The 13,453-nt window shown below is 43.7% G+C and overlaps 1 protein-coding gene across 3 annotated transcripts in view; it reads left to right on the top strand.

Moving 5' to 3' along the window:
* The first annotated feature begins 791 nt into the window (after positions 1 to 791).
* Positions 792 to 13,453, top strand: part of LOC125883157 (ubiquitin carboxyl-terminal hydrolase 15-like) — a 29,373-nt gene continuing 16,711 nt past the window's right edge. The window contains exons 1-7 of one of the 3 annotated variants that reach the window (XM_049567361.1): positions 792 to 902; positions 1,636 to 1,763; positions 2,082 to 2,212; positions 4,268 to 4,394; positions 5,874 to 6,019; positions 8,377 to 8,438; positions 8,957 to 9,046. In XM_049567361.1, the coding sequence (XP_049423318.1) occupies positions 814 to 902; positions 1,636 to 1,763; positions 2,082 to 2,212; positions 4,268 to 4,394; positions 5,874 to 6,019; positions 8,377 to 8,438; positions 8,957 to 9,046 (773 nt within the window). In that variant the 5' untranslated portion in view covers positions 792 to 813. Of the gene's footprint in view, positions 903 to 1,635; positions 1,764 to 2,081; positions 2,213 to 2,944; positions 3,006 to 4,267; positions 4,395 to 5,873; positions 6,020 to 8,376; positions 8,439 to 8,956; positions 9,047 to 13,453 lie in introns of those variants that run through there. The other 2 variants (XM_049567362.1, XM_049567363.1) reach the window with 2 other exon arrangements.

The raw sequence follows: 13,453 nt of genomic DNA, 5'->3' as shown, positions 1-13,453 counted from the left end.
ATAATCCTCCTTCCTTCCAGGATGATCGCCAGTTGAAGAAGGACCTGATTGTACCTCCATGTGGAGCAGCCTTGAGATAACCTCTGTCCAAAATTATCATTGGTAAATTTAATCATAACCATAAATAAACTTAACAAATTCATGTTATTATTGCAACCAGTTCTAGCATTATGGTGTTCAGCATTTGTGCTTGTGGTTTGTCCAATTGGTGTAGCTGTACCCAAGCAGAGCATGGCTCACTAGTGTATTCAACTAATGTTAATGTCGTTAATAAATTATATTTATCAGATATAATTTAACATAGTTGGGATTCACACTCCTGGCATATTGTCCCCTCCCAAAGTTAACTCCATGTCTATGGCCTTGACATAAACAACTTTCCGGCTGCCCTCGGGAAATGCAGAAAACATTTTACTGGTTTACCAAAAGGGAAGAATGATAAACTTCTCAATGTTTGACAAAAAAAGGAAATGAAATTAGACTCTGCTGAGATTTATTTCACTTCCTTAGTGTTATACACTGAGCTCATACAGTGTGTTTAAGACATCAAATAATGCCCCTGTCTGGACAAAGAGCTGTGTAGTTAGTGAAAACTGTTTTTTTTTTAGTTGACTACAGTTTCTTAGACATCAAATAGTCACAATGATGGAGCAGTTTTGGAGCATTTTTCTAGAATCATTTTGCCACTGGGTGTCACGCTTCTGCTGTGCAGCCGGTGCGCTGGTGATTGGCTGAGACGGCAGCGTCACCCTCTACGTGCCTCGGTGACGCCCCGCACTTTCCCACCATGCAGCGGGTGATGTCTGAGGAAAGATGGCGGAAGGAGGAGCGGCTGATCTGGATACCCAGAGAGGAGAGGTCGCGGCACTGTTGAAAACACAGCTAAGAAAGGGAGACACTTGGTAAGACTCGAGCTGAAACCTTTTCAAAGACGGCGCGTGGCCGTCGGCCGCCTCCGCCGAGGCTGACAACGCCACGGAGGATAAGAAAGCCGAGGTGACGGGCCGTGTTGACAGTTAGCTTCGAGCTAGCTAACGGGAGCCTGTCAGCTTCATGTGTGTCAGCTAGCGGTTCTCGAGCTAACGCTAGCTGTTACTGTCAATGAAGAACGATAGACCCAACATATATTTCACCGGTAAATGTAGTACTGTGGCGGTTACATTCCTTGTTTCCAAATTACCGTCTCGCTATTTGTCTGCTGACAAGGTCCCAGTGAGGCTGCATTTCGGTTATCTGATCTAGTTAGCAGGCTAATAGCTAATTGGCTAACCCACCGGAGCTCTAAGTGGTTTGCCAGTCAGTGGGTTCATCCGTCGGCTTCGGCAGGGCGGAGTCGGAAAAGAAGCACCTGTCAAAATCACAGAGCCAGCTGGCCAGTCATGCAGCAACCTGAACTCAAGACAGTGCTAATGCTACAACTGTCAATCTGTGTCATGTTAGCCTGAGAGCACTGACAGCAAGGTAGCATTCACCTGCCGGAGTATTACTTGTATTACCACCATGTAACGTGTAAAAAGGAAACATAAAAACTTTGGTTCACACCTACACTGACCCTTCAGCAGTCTAGACTGATTTGCAGTGTCTCATGTTGCTTTATCACATCCCAAATTCCAATACTGCTTGCCCTCTCTGCAGGTACCTGGTGGACAGTCACTGGTTCAAACAGTGGAAGAAATATGTGGGGTTTGACAGCTGGGACAAATACCAGATGGGGGACCAGAATGTCTACCCAGGACCAGTCGATAACTCTGGTCTTCTCAGAGGTAAGACACCTCCTTAGACACTAAACCACACATAGGAATATATTGTAAATAATGTGTGGCACACAACAAACCTCTGCTCAGTATAGCTTTATTATTCTGGAAGTCGTAACAAAGAGTTCAGAGGAAAAGGGAACAAAAACAACATTGTTGACAGTCTCCATAGAGTAGCCTTTTTTGCGGGTTCATAGAAAGCTCTCCAGCATACCTTTTTCCTTTGTGTGTTTTGTGTCGTGTGAGACAGTCCCCTCAATGTGTGTTCCCTCCCACTGTCTGCTCACTTGTTTCTCAACTTTTCTTCCACCCCCCTCTTACCTCTAGATGGGGACGTGCTGGCCATCAAGGAGCACCTCATCGATGAGCTTGACTACATCCTGGTCCCCACAGAGGGCTGGAATAAGTTTGTCAGTTGGTATGGATTGACGGAGAGTCAGGAGCCAATTGCACGCAAGGTACGGTGTCTGTCTTTAGTAGGAGATTATGAATGGATTTCGTGGTTGGTGAATGTTCTGCTCAATGCTTTGAGAATAGATTGGAGTTTAATGGTTGTGGTTAGTGGCTATGGTGTACAGTATGGCTTGTGTTGGGTTAAAACAGAGCTGTTACGGTCATTTGAAATTAGGATATTAAGAGTGCAGCACGGTTTTAATAGCAGCGTGAGTCTGTCATATAGTTACTTAACAAAGAATGGTAAAAGACGCAGCCAAATCTTATTGGTTGACTTGAATGGCCAGTGTGACGTGCAAAGGAGCTGGAAACAAATAAAGATAACACTGATATATTGGATATTTACCTTGCGTGAAAAGGAAGCAACAATGATAGTGTTTCCATTCATTTCCTTCAGCTTTTCATTCATTTCTGTCACAAACTGCGGTTATTTATTTTAGGGCTAATAAGTGTTTTTTTACAAACATTTTGCTGGTGTGAAACAAACCACTGAGTGTCTGTTGATTAGTCAGTGGAATACTTCATGATGGCGGCTACAACGTATAAGAACCTACAGTATCAAATCCCCGCTTCAAATCTCGCTAGTCATGGCATCATGGCTGCTAGAAGAGGTTCCTCTCCCCCTTCACCTCTGTCATCCTCTCTCTCTGGTCTCCCCCCCCCCCTCTCATCGACCCTCCCATTTTGCCATGTATGTCGTGGGACGTATCGGGTGGCCGCGAGGTTTCTATTTTCAGGCAGCGTTCTGGATGACTGAAAAGCTACATGGAGCGATCTGCGAGACACAACATGCAGGAGGTTCATTATTAGTTTTCCTCTTCTTTAACACTTTTTTTGTGGGGTTGTCATCCTGAGGTGCGGGAGGGGAACACGAGCGTTTAAAAAAGGATTTAGGAGGATTGTGGTCACGGGTTTGGAGCTACGTTTCCTTCCGTTGTCCTCTTCTGGTGTGACATGCCAACACCGGCGGAGTGTTTCTGCGTGCCCTTGCTTTTTGAAGTGGAGGAATGCCGGCTGAGGTCACTCTGAGAGAAGCAGCGTCTGAGAGGAGTGTGAGAGGCATAACCAGTATGGGAGGAGGGGGGTGGGTGGGGTAAATGGTTTTGGCTCGGCTCTGATTTGAGACATTCTGCCAGAGTTTGGCGATGAGATGGGCTTTTGCTCCGAGTTTACAAACACATGGGTGTTGTGCTGAGGGGTAGGATGGGCCTACCTGGGGATCGGGGTAGGGACAGGGTAGGGGTGGGGGCAGAATCTGAGCCGTGTGTGTGTGTGTGTGCGTGTGTGTGTGTGTGTGTGTGTGTGTGTGTCTCTGCTGCAGTTCTCAGGGACATTTGTGAAGTTGGTTCTGTGTGTGTGTGTGTGTGTGTGTGTGTGCGTGTGCGTGCGCGTGTGTTGAAGGGGGCTCAGCGGTGAAATAAATAGGCTGGGACCCCTCAGCTGTTTCCACGAGGTGCTGCTAATTTAGGCGCTGTAACTCCGCTCCTATCAGATGAGCGGCAACTAGGCCAGCAGACTGTACTTTGTTAACCATGAGAAACGGAAGCTGGTACAACCACAAATTTACCAGACATGTTTCATTGTTTAAGACCGCACATAAATAAATAGAGAGAGGTAATGTGAGAGGTGTGGCTGGGATGTATTCTTATTCAGAGAAGCTGATGGCTGGTATTCCATATTTGGTTGATTTATGTTGCAAGCTGTAGAGTCAACTGTATTTTCACCTGATATAGTGACAGCAGAGATTTATCTTATGGTTCTAGGTACATAACGTTTTCAAGACCCACGCTTTTGCTTGCTGCAGTCAGCTAATATAGTCCAGATACGGCACACAATTGAGATTTAAAAAACAATATTTGGAGTTATCCTGAGGAGTGCTAGTATATTATGAGTCTTTCACATTAGACTTATGTCTTATGTTTGTACAATATCTGCAGACACTTTACACGTGTATAAATGTAGGATTTAATGTTGTGCTCAGAACATCTGCGGTGTATTTGACTAATCCTGGTCTCATTCAGATTATGTGGACATTCATTTCACTGTTTTTTTCCCTTAAGGTGGTGGAACAGGGTATGTTTGTGAAGCATTGCAAGGTGGAGGTGTACCTGACGGAGCTGAAGCTCTGTGAAGACAGCAACATGGACAATGTGATCACCAGGCGCTTCAGTAAAGCTGACACAATAGGTAGGCCCGAGTCCCTCTGGAGTAACTGTCTACTCACACTACTGCTCATACTTAAGTCGACTTGGCGTCCAGTCAGATGTCATATTTTGAGTTTGGATTTCCACTGCTTTGCATTTATCCTTTAAAACATCAGTTAACAATAACTGCATTGATTTTTGTTCACAAAGTGCAGAGGAGGTGTAGACTTAGCCACACTCAGGCACAGAGTGTGTCTCTCTCTCTCACACATACACAAAGTAATAAAATTTACAGTTAAATAATTGAGTAATGTTTGAACAAATGAGGTCTGTTGATGGAGAAAGATCTTACTTGTTGTCTTACTCTTCATCACTAGGGGGCTAACAATAAAAACACACCAAGCAGCCGCGACGTGCAAGCAGCACCATTTGATTCTGTGGCGAAGCGCAGCCAAACTAAAAGTTGGCGATAGTTTATCTTAAAGCAGCATGGCAAATCTGTGAACAGAGTCCTGTGACTTCTGTGACATGTTGACACATTTTACAAACATTTCTTCCCACCTGAAACACGTGAACACGCCTCCCGCACACAGAAAAAATTTAATTGTTGTGGCAAGCCGCACTTTGCCGCTGCTTTGTGTGTTTTCGGTGTAACAGTTCTGAAACTGAGACCGAAACTACAAAAACATCCACGGTCTTATTGTCGCGGTTCTGTCTTCGGCATCCTCTCCCACAGTGTGTTGCCAAAGCTCTCATTAAGTTACGAGGGGGAATTCTCAGGATGGCTGATTGCAGATCCCCTGATGCAGGTCGACCCACAACCTGCAGGTTCCACGGGGAAGGGGTAGAGTAGGTTCGGTTAAGCGTACTAGAAAATATTACGGGTTCATCTGGGTGAGTTCAAATTGCCAAAGTAGTGTTCCAGTTAAATTGTTAATATATAATTAATAACACTACGTGCAGTAGTGCACCTTTCACCTTCTCCTTTCCTGTCTCTGACTGTCACGCTCTCTCTTTGTCAGACACACACACAGCACCACTGCGACACTCAGTCCTTGTCTCAGTCCTCAGTCTTGACAATTGTGCTACTATAACGTATAGAGTCGATTGTTTGTGAGTTTGGGGGGTTGATTAACGCAATTTTTTGTGGGCTTGGTGTTGTGGATTAGCTCTTACAGTGGGTCAGGCGGGTGCAGGTATTAAAAAGCCCTGACCTGTCTGTGCATCACTAGTGGGAATGCTTTGGTTATCCGGTGTTCAGGAATGTGTTGAGTGGTCCTCTTTATTTGATTAATTAATATGAAGTTAATCCCCCCAAAAGAAATGAACAGTAGATTTGGTGAATCTTTACACCCTTCCGTTAATCACTAATAACCCCATGCACTAATAAGACATGCAAAAAATAATATAAATCCACAGTTCCTCCTCTGTGGTTGAACACTAGTTTCAGTGTCTCTTCTCTTTTCATTCTGCAAGTAAGAAAGTAAGTTTCTTTCTTGATAATATCCATGCTTTGTTGCAGACATGATAGAGAAGGAGATGAGGAAGCTGTTCAGCATCCCTGATGAGAAGGAGACCAGGCTGTGGAACAGGTACATGAGCAACACCTTTGAGCCTCTCAACAAACCTGACAGCACCATTCAAGACGCCGGCCTCTACCAAGGGCAGGTAGGGACTTCTCTCATTTGATCTGAAAGTGTCACAATGTGGAACCAGTTTGAATACCTCTGCAGGCTTCTTTTTCAGGAGTCAGCGGGAAAAAAATGTATATGACAATAAAGCTGTCCAAATATGGCTTGCTATGTAGACAGTTATTATTCCTGAGCTCAGTGAAATATGCTCTAGTTTCAGTCACCCCTTTCAGATAGCATATCCTTATTTGTGCTCTCTGCCAGTCAGCCTTTTTAGGCCACAGCAGAGTGGAGCTTCAGAAAACCCTTGTTTTTTCCTGCTCTCTTTGAATCTGTAGCCAATAGGCTATGGTAACCTGCAGGGGGCAGTCTAAAAGCCCTTTTACACATGCAGCTTATCCCTGAAATGTCCAGGAACAATTCCTGCATGGGGGCATGTGTGAATGCGAGCAGGCATCAGTATTCAGGGAAATGTGCACCACCAATTTTCCACCTCAGGACATTTCATGGAAAATGCTGGCAATAGAGAATATCATTTCTATCATCGTCTGACTAAGTTGATGTCAACACAATGTGGTAAGATTGTCCTCTAATGAAATGGTTACAGCTCCGAAACCCACAACATTTGTGTGACGGCTGCCACGCGAGGTGCCCAACCTCTCTTTGTAAGCCTCTTAAACCGCGCACGCATGTCCCGGCATCCACCTGCCAGCCGACTGGAGCCGACACGGTCTCTGTACAAGCCCAGATTAATTCAGACACCTGGCCGCAATGAGCCAGCAGGCTTCAGATCGCTGGGGCCGTCCGTTCACCAGCAGCTGTTCCAGAGGATTGTCGAGCCTAGGACAAATCCTCGCTATTTGAAACAGTGGATAAGATCCATTCGGCTCCCTGTCTTCCCCCATGAGGAATAGCAGCAACAGGCTGTTGGCTCTACTAGTAGGGGAGAAGTCAGGGGAGATCCTCACAGTATATGGAAACAAATCTGTTGTTTGGTGTCAGCATATTGAACAGGTGTACTACTTTTGTTCTGAAGTGTCTTGATTTCATGTCATGATGACTTTTTTTTATCCTGGAAAAGTCGAAGTGTAATCTGATATTTTGGCCATATCCAAGCACCTTAATTGCAGTTAAACATAGAAAATGCAATTTTCTGCCACCAGGGACCTTTCAGTCAAAACAATAACAAAAGACTGAGCAGTGTGAATCGTAAAAATGTGACTTTAAGCTTTTGAAACGTGGAGTGGCATCCCTTTTCTTGTGCTGCTTTCAGATACCTTTCACAAGTATTAAAACTTTTGAACCCTGAACAAATCAGTGAAATTTCTTTCAAAAAACATGGGATAAAAGGCAGTAAGCAACTTGGTAAGAAATGTCCCACAAATTGCAAAAAATAATAGATTTAGAATTTTAAAAAAGCTAGGGAAAAGCTTTTCTAATTTTCTTTGTTTTATTTTTTTTCTTTCATAGCTCATTGCCTTCTTCCCATGTTTCTGAAAGAATCCAAGCCACTTTGCTCAGGTTTCAGATATTTAAACTAAATTAAAAGTTAATTAATGACAGCTCCTGGCAGACAGTGCAAAGGGTATATGATGCCACAAATTAGAGTTGTACCGATAACGATACCAGTATCGGAAATGCCACCAATACTGCCTAAAATGCGGTATTGGGTATCGGCGAGTACAGCCTATGACCAATCCGAGACCACGTAATGCCTCACGTCATTACGCATACGCACACTACAGGCAAACGAAATGGAAGCCACAAATAGGCGACGGCGACCACAGGACACAAACTGTGTCCTTGATTAAAATTACACATTTCTCTGGGTTTAAACATTGTTGGAAAGGTTTGAGATATTGTAAGAACACAACTCAAGAAAAATCACATCAGTCTGTTTATTTTTAGGCATTTTAAAGTGGAAAAGTTACATTTTATACCTTTAAATGCAACAAATGATTACTTTCATCTTGATTAATCTGTAGGTTATTTTCTTGATTAATTAATATATTTTTTTGGTCTCTAAAATGTCAGAAAATGGTGATAAATGTCAGTAGGTGTTTCTAAAAGTCCAACATGGCATCCTTAAATGTCTTATTCTGTCCATTACCCTAAGATAATCAGTTTACTGTCATAGAGGAGGAAAAGAAAAAGAAAAGATTTACATTTTTACATCAATTATCAAACCAGTGGGCAATTAATCTAATAGTTAACAACTATTGTTGCAGCTCAAGATAAATACAACTGGACACAGCTTTTTTTTTTTTTTTTTTTTGCTCAGGATTCACATGACATTTTCAGCAGACCACACAAGATGCAAACACTTAAATGTTTGGTGTCTTTAAACTTGTGGAAACAGACGGAGCCCTATTTTCCCTCTACTGTCTCCCACAGGTTCTTGTAATAGAGCAGAAGAATGAGGATGGCTCATGGCCTCGAGGCTCCACGGCACCCAAGTGAGTGAACGGCACATCACCTGGCTTATATTTTCTTTGTTGACTGAAGGAAAATAGAATGCAGTTTCCAGGCTGTATCCATACATTATTGTTGATTTACCAAAAGATTACACACACATAGGCGGTATGTCATTGAATTTCTAAGGACTTTTTTTTTTTTTTTACTTGAAGGGTGAAAAAAAGTAATATTATGTGTCACAGCACTAGACGTCATTGTCTGGGCAACTGTCTGAAGCACCTTTCAATTGCCTCCTCTTTGGAAATCACAAACATCTAATTGTGTAACCCTTTTTGTAAAGTTGTCCCTGCTATGTCACGACAGCACCTCATCATCTTCAAAAAAAATTCTCTCTCTGTGACTTTGCCTCTTTTGCTTGACCTTTTGTTGCTCACATATCCCTCCTGTTTGTTTTGGATTCATCTCAGTTTTATTTTATTGACACTCGCACACCTTTCTGGAACAGCCCCTTATTTTCCCCCTCTCCTCTAACTCATGATCTATTCTTTATCTTTTGAAGGTCATCTGGTGCTTCCAATCTCTCTGCTTTGCCAAAGATCTCGCCTTCATCTCTCACAAACAATCATAACAGCAGCTTCAACAGCAGGAAGTAAGGCTTAGTAGTGGGGTCGAATAGCTGAGGGGTGGGGTTGGATGCCAGCAGACAGAGATGGAGATTAACCTGCGCTGGAATTTCTGATTGAATTGGCTTCCTGCAGAAATTCCTCCAGAAATTCCTGCAGAAACGAAGTGACTTTTCCCTCATTCAATTTGCACTTTTCCCTTATTCACTCACACTAAATGACCAGTTATCTGTATCCCAGTATGAAGTTGTGCACAGGTCTATCTCTGGCTGTGGGCTGGTGCCTATAGCGATCTTGTGATGATGCAGATTCAGCTGTAAAAGCTGTTAGCAGGGAGGGGCTTACGGGGGATTGATCTTTTTAAAACTTTCTCCAGCGACAGCAGTGCTCTCTAGAAACAGCCCGCCAGTGCCTCTGGGTGCCTTACTCAGCATTTAATTATGCTAGTTGATAGTTTGCATCTGATTTTTCTACCTCACAGATTGAAAGCTCTGGCCTGGGCTGCATGATTATGGTTAATGTGATGATTGATTATTTCACCCATTAATGAGTGGCACAAGGTCTTTATTTCACCCCTCCTGTCTTGTACAACACAAAAGATACAAGGTATATCCAGGTAACATGATCTACTTTAACAAACTAAATTGTTTTATGTCCAAATTTAAGTCTGATTAGACCCCATCTTCTCTCAGGCCGCACTCAGACGGACATTAGCTGTGGGAGAAAACATGCAGTCCCCCCTAATTTGCTGACGCAGAGGCCACCGGCAAACGAAACCCAGGGGTGTCAGGAAATAAACTTGACCTGGTCGAACACAACTTCCTCCTACTGGGTGTTGTAGTGGCGAATCAAATATGTGCAAGCGCACATTCCCGGTAGATAACTGTGTGGCATGAATGGCCTATTTCTAGTTTATCTCAAGACCGCTGCGATGTGCAGTGATAACTTTCCAGAGTTGTGATACCACTTTTGTGCACCTGTGTTTGCATTTGATAAGCATTCAAATTCATGGATTTGTAACCTCAAACCAGATCAAAACAGTCCTGGATCTTACTTGGTAAACAGGAAGGAAATTCAAAATTTAAATAAACATATCAACAAAGAAGGAAACCACCTACAGTGGTCAAATCATGTTGGCTCCTTTAATGATTTAGCCACTCTAATAAAGGCTTTTTAATATTTCTGTCCTCGTGCCTGGATTTCCTCCCTGTTCATCCTTGTTTCTCCCCATTTTCCAAGATCACCCGACCCACTTTTTTTTTTTTTTTTAATCTACATATGATTATACAGAGCAACCAGTCGTCTCTTTTTCCTAGTCCTGGATCCACTTTCATGTCTCATCAGTAACTGAAGCAGTGCACCCACACCAACGCAGCCCCTTGTGCTGTTCTGACATGGTGCAGGAGTCGGTCTGAACGCGGCCTTGTTAGGGCTGCAGGATATGAAGAAGACATGCGATAACGTTGAATATTTGAGATACATAAAGAGTTATTAAAGTGTGCTCAGTTCTCGAGTCAGACTTGCAGAGTACATGTGCTTTTGGCACATCATCTCTCCTGTGTTCAATATGTTGCCAGATGCCTGGTGTGCAGCTTCTCTTTGGTATTCGCACTTTCATCTGCACCCATCTCGTCACACTTTCCTGCTTTAACCATGCAAGATAATATGCCAGCACTAGTCTAATGAACCTCATTTGCACCTGTCCAAATTCTGACAATCAGACGATGCCTAACAGCGAGGGGTCTGTCTGGCCAGTGAGTTAACAGCATGGCGCATATCAGACGAAGTAGCGCCTGTAGACAGTAATTTAATACATTGGTACCATTTTCAAAGTGCAATATCGCAGTCTTTTGTGTTTATTGAGCAAGCTGCCATTGCAAAGATGATAAAAAATGATATAGTGCAGCCATGACTCTTATTGTGTACGTAATTACAACTTGAAAATGATTAAATATCTACAAGCCTGCGACGGACTTGGCACAGAACCTGTGCCACTGCTGGTTAACTTTAAAATCAATATATCTTTTTAAGTTTTTATTTCGGTCATTTTTCAAAGATGGCCTCCATAAGATTTTACTGCTCATATCTCCATCTTTACACTCGTTTCGGTTTTACTATGCGTGCTACACTTTCATCGGTTGTTAAAGCTCGCTTTAGAACTTCGTGCTTCCTGAGTCAGTTTGGTATGTGTGGAGCGCATTTCCAGCAGTGTGATGGGGAAAAAGATATTGTAAGTCATTACAATGGGAAACCTTTTGAGATGAAGTAGTTACTGTCTCATAGTAATGAGTTTGTATCTCAAAATTGTTTGGAAACTCTCTCAAAATGACTTAGTCAGAAATTTGCTTAAAAATAATACAAAATGATGACAAATAACATCAAGTCTTTATTTTGAGAGTGTTTCCCATTATTTTAAGACAAATAAGTCAATGACTCGCAGGATTTTCTTCTCACTACATTGGTATAAACAGGCTTCCGTAAGCATGTAACTGCATGCAATGGAAGCTGATGTACAATATCAGGAGAACAAATAAACTATGTTATTGAGAATCCCTCAAAAAAGAAAATCACAGTATATACCTAATCATGCAGCTCAAGTGCCAGCCCACATCTTCTGAAGCTTTAGTGTTCATAACCATGTTAACACAAGAAGCAGACCATGTGGTTAGATCACAGGAACATCTCAGATATCAGTCAGTCCGTCTAGATTTCTCGCTATGCCGGAAATGAAGTGCAGCTCATTTTTTTCCTTTCACTTTCTGTTTCCCAAAAATGCCACTGAAGCCTAGATTAAGACTTGCTGCTAAAGCACTGGGACCCAGAGGCTCTGTCAGCCCTCTGCTAGAGAGCACTGCTCGACTGTGGGTGGAGCTTTCGCCTCTGCTGTCTTAGTAGACTTTACTGTCCCCTCCTTCCACCTTCTGTGTGTGATTTACTGCATGCTAGAGTGTGTCTGTGCGTGTGTGTGTGTGTGTGTGTGTGCGTGCGTGCGTGCGTGCGTGTTATAGATAAAGACGCTCTGCATTGTATTCTTTTCGATACTGTTGGAATGCAGAAATAATAGCCACAAGCTCGGCCACCCTCGAAAATCCATATTGATAAAGAAGGAGGTGAACTGAACTTGTCCTTCCTCCACTCACCAGCTGAAAAGAAAACCTCTCTAACTATTTTTCAGCACGCTATCTTGTACTTCCATTTTGGGAGCGTAGTTACACATCATTTCATAGCTCTGCTTTATATCGTTTGATAGCAGTGGCATCTTTTCCCTGCACAGTGCTGGTGGATTGTGGAAATGCACAGAGTGGGTGACTTGGGGAAATTGGATCTTCAGTCCCAGCAGCTCCCCTGTCCCTGATTCACTGTAGTGCCAGAGCTGTCGTTTCCTCTGAATTATGCATGGGGCCTCTTATTTTTTTTCATATGAAGTGTTCCCGCATTACATAACACTTGTCTTTTTGATTTTGCGGTTTTGGCCCTGGTCGGTTCAGCCTCAGCAGCGATGCTCTGTAACAGCAGTAAGTTTTGCCGTCTTGCGAGGCGGTGTCCCCTGATTTTGGCAGCCACTTCTCTCGCTCTCTCTCCTCCGGTCTCTGGGTCTCTGTACCTCTCCTCTCCCCCGAGCTCATTGCGATGCACTCGTTCTGCAGTCTAAGTGACCTTCAGAATACATTTCATCTGCTCCTGTTCCCCTCATCGCCTCCCTGCACACACACACACACACACACACACACACGCGCGCGCGCTGGCCCCTGTGATGAAACCAGCCGTTTTTTTCTCAGTTTATTTATTTAGACCCTCCCCTTTTAAAAGCTCTCTTACAGACAGCCATGGCATTTTAAAGAGGCTGAAAGAGGGAGTGTCAAAGTGTGTGTTTGAAGGGTGCTAACAATGTCATGGGGTGTTATTTAACGGGGGGGGGGGTATGAGAGCACAGTTTGTGTGTTAGTGTGCCGAGGCAAGAGAGAACGTGATATAATGTGTGCAGGAGTGTAAGAAAAGGGGATAAATGGTGTGTCGGCATGAGTGTTTGTGTTAATGTGTGTTTATGTGCGTTAGAGAGAGAGGGGGTAGAGAGATACTAAGAGAGACAGGCCTGTGAATACTGCAGCCTCAGCTGGATGCAGTGGATCAGCTGCTCCCTCCATCCCCATCTCATTTCTCTTCTGTCAACCCCCCCACCCCGCCCCTCCCCCTATTCTCTCTGCCTCTCCCTCCCTCCTCTCTCTCTCTCTCTCTCTCTCTCTCTCTCTCTCTCTCTCTCTCTCTGTCTCTCTCTCTCTGTGCACCTCTAGCTTCGGTAGCAGTAGTCTTGAGCATCCTTGCTGCTGCTGATGCTGCTATAAATATCTGCTGGTAGCCGTAGAGCGGCAGAGAGCAGCAGGCAGGCCAGAGGGAGGAGTAGAAGACCAGAGGACAGGACAGGACAGCACAGG

The sequence above is a fragment of the Epinephelus fuscoguttatus genome, linkage group LG22 (assembly GCF_011397635.1).
Source record: "Epinephelus fuscoguttatus linkage group LG22, E.fuscoguttatus.final_Chr_v1".
Classification (NCBI taxonomy): Eukaryota; Metazoa; Chordata; class Actinopteri; order Perciformes; family Serranidae; genus Epinephelus; species Epinephelus fuscoguttatus.
The sequence above is the reverse complement of the archived record's forward strand: the minus strand, read 5'-3'. Positions and strand labels throughout refer to the sequence as shown.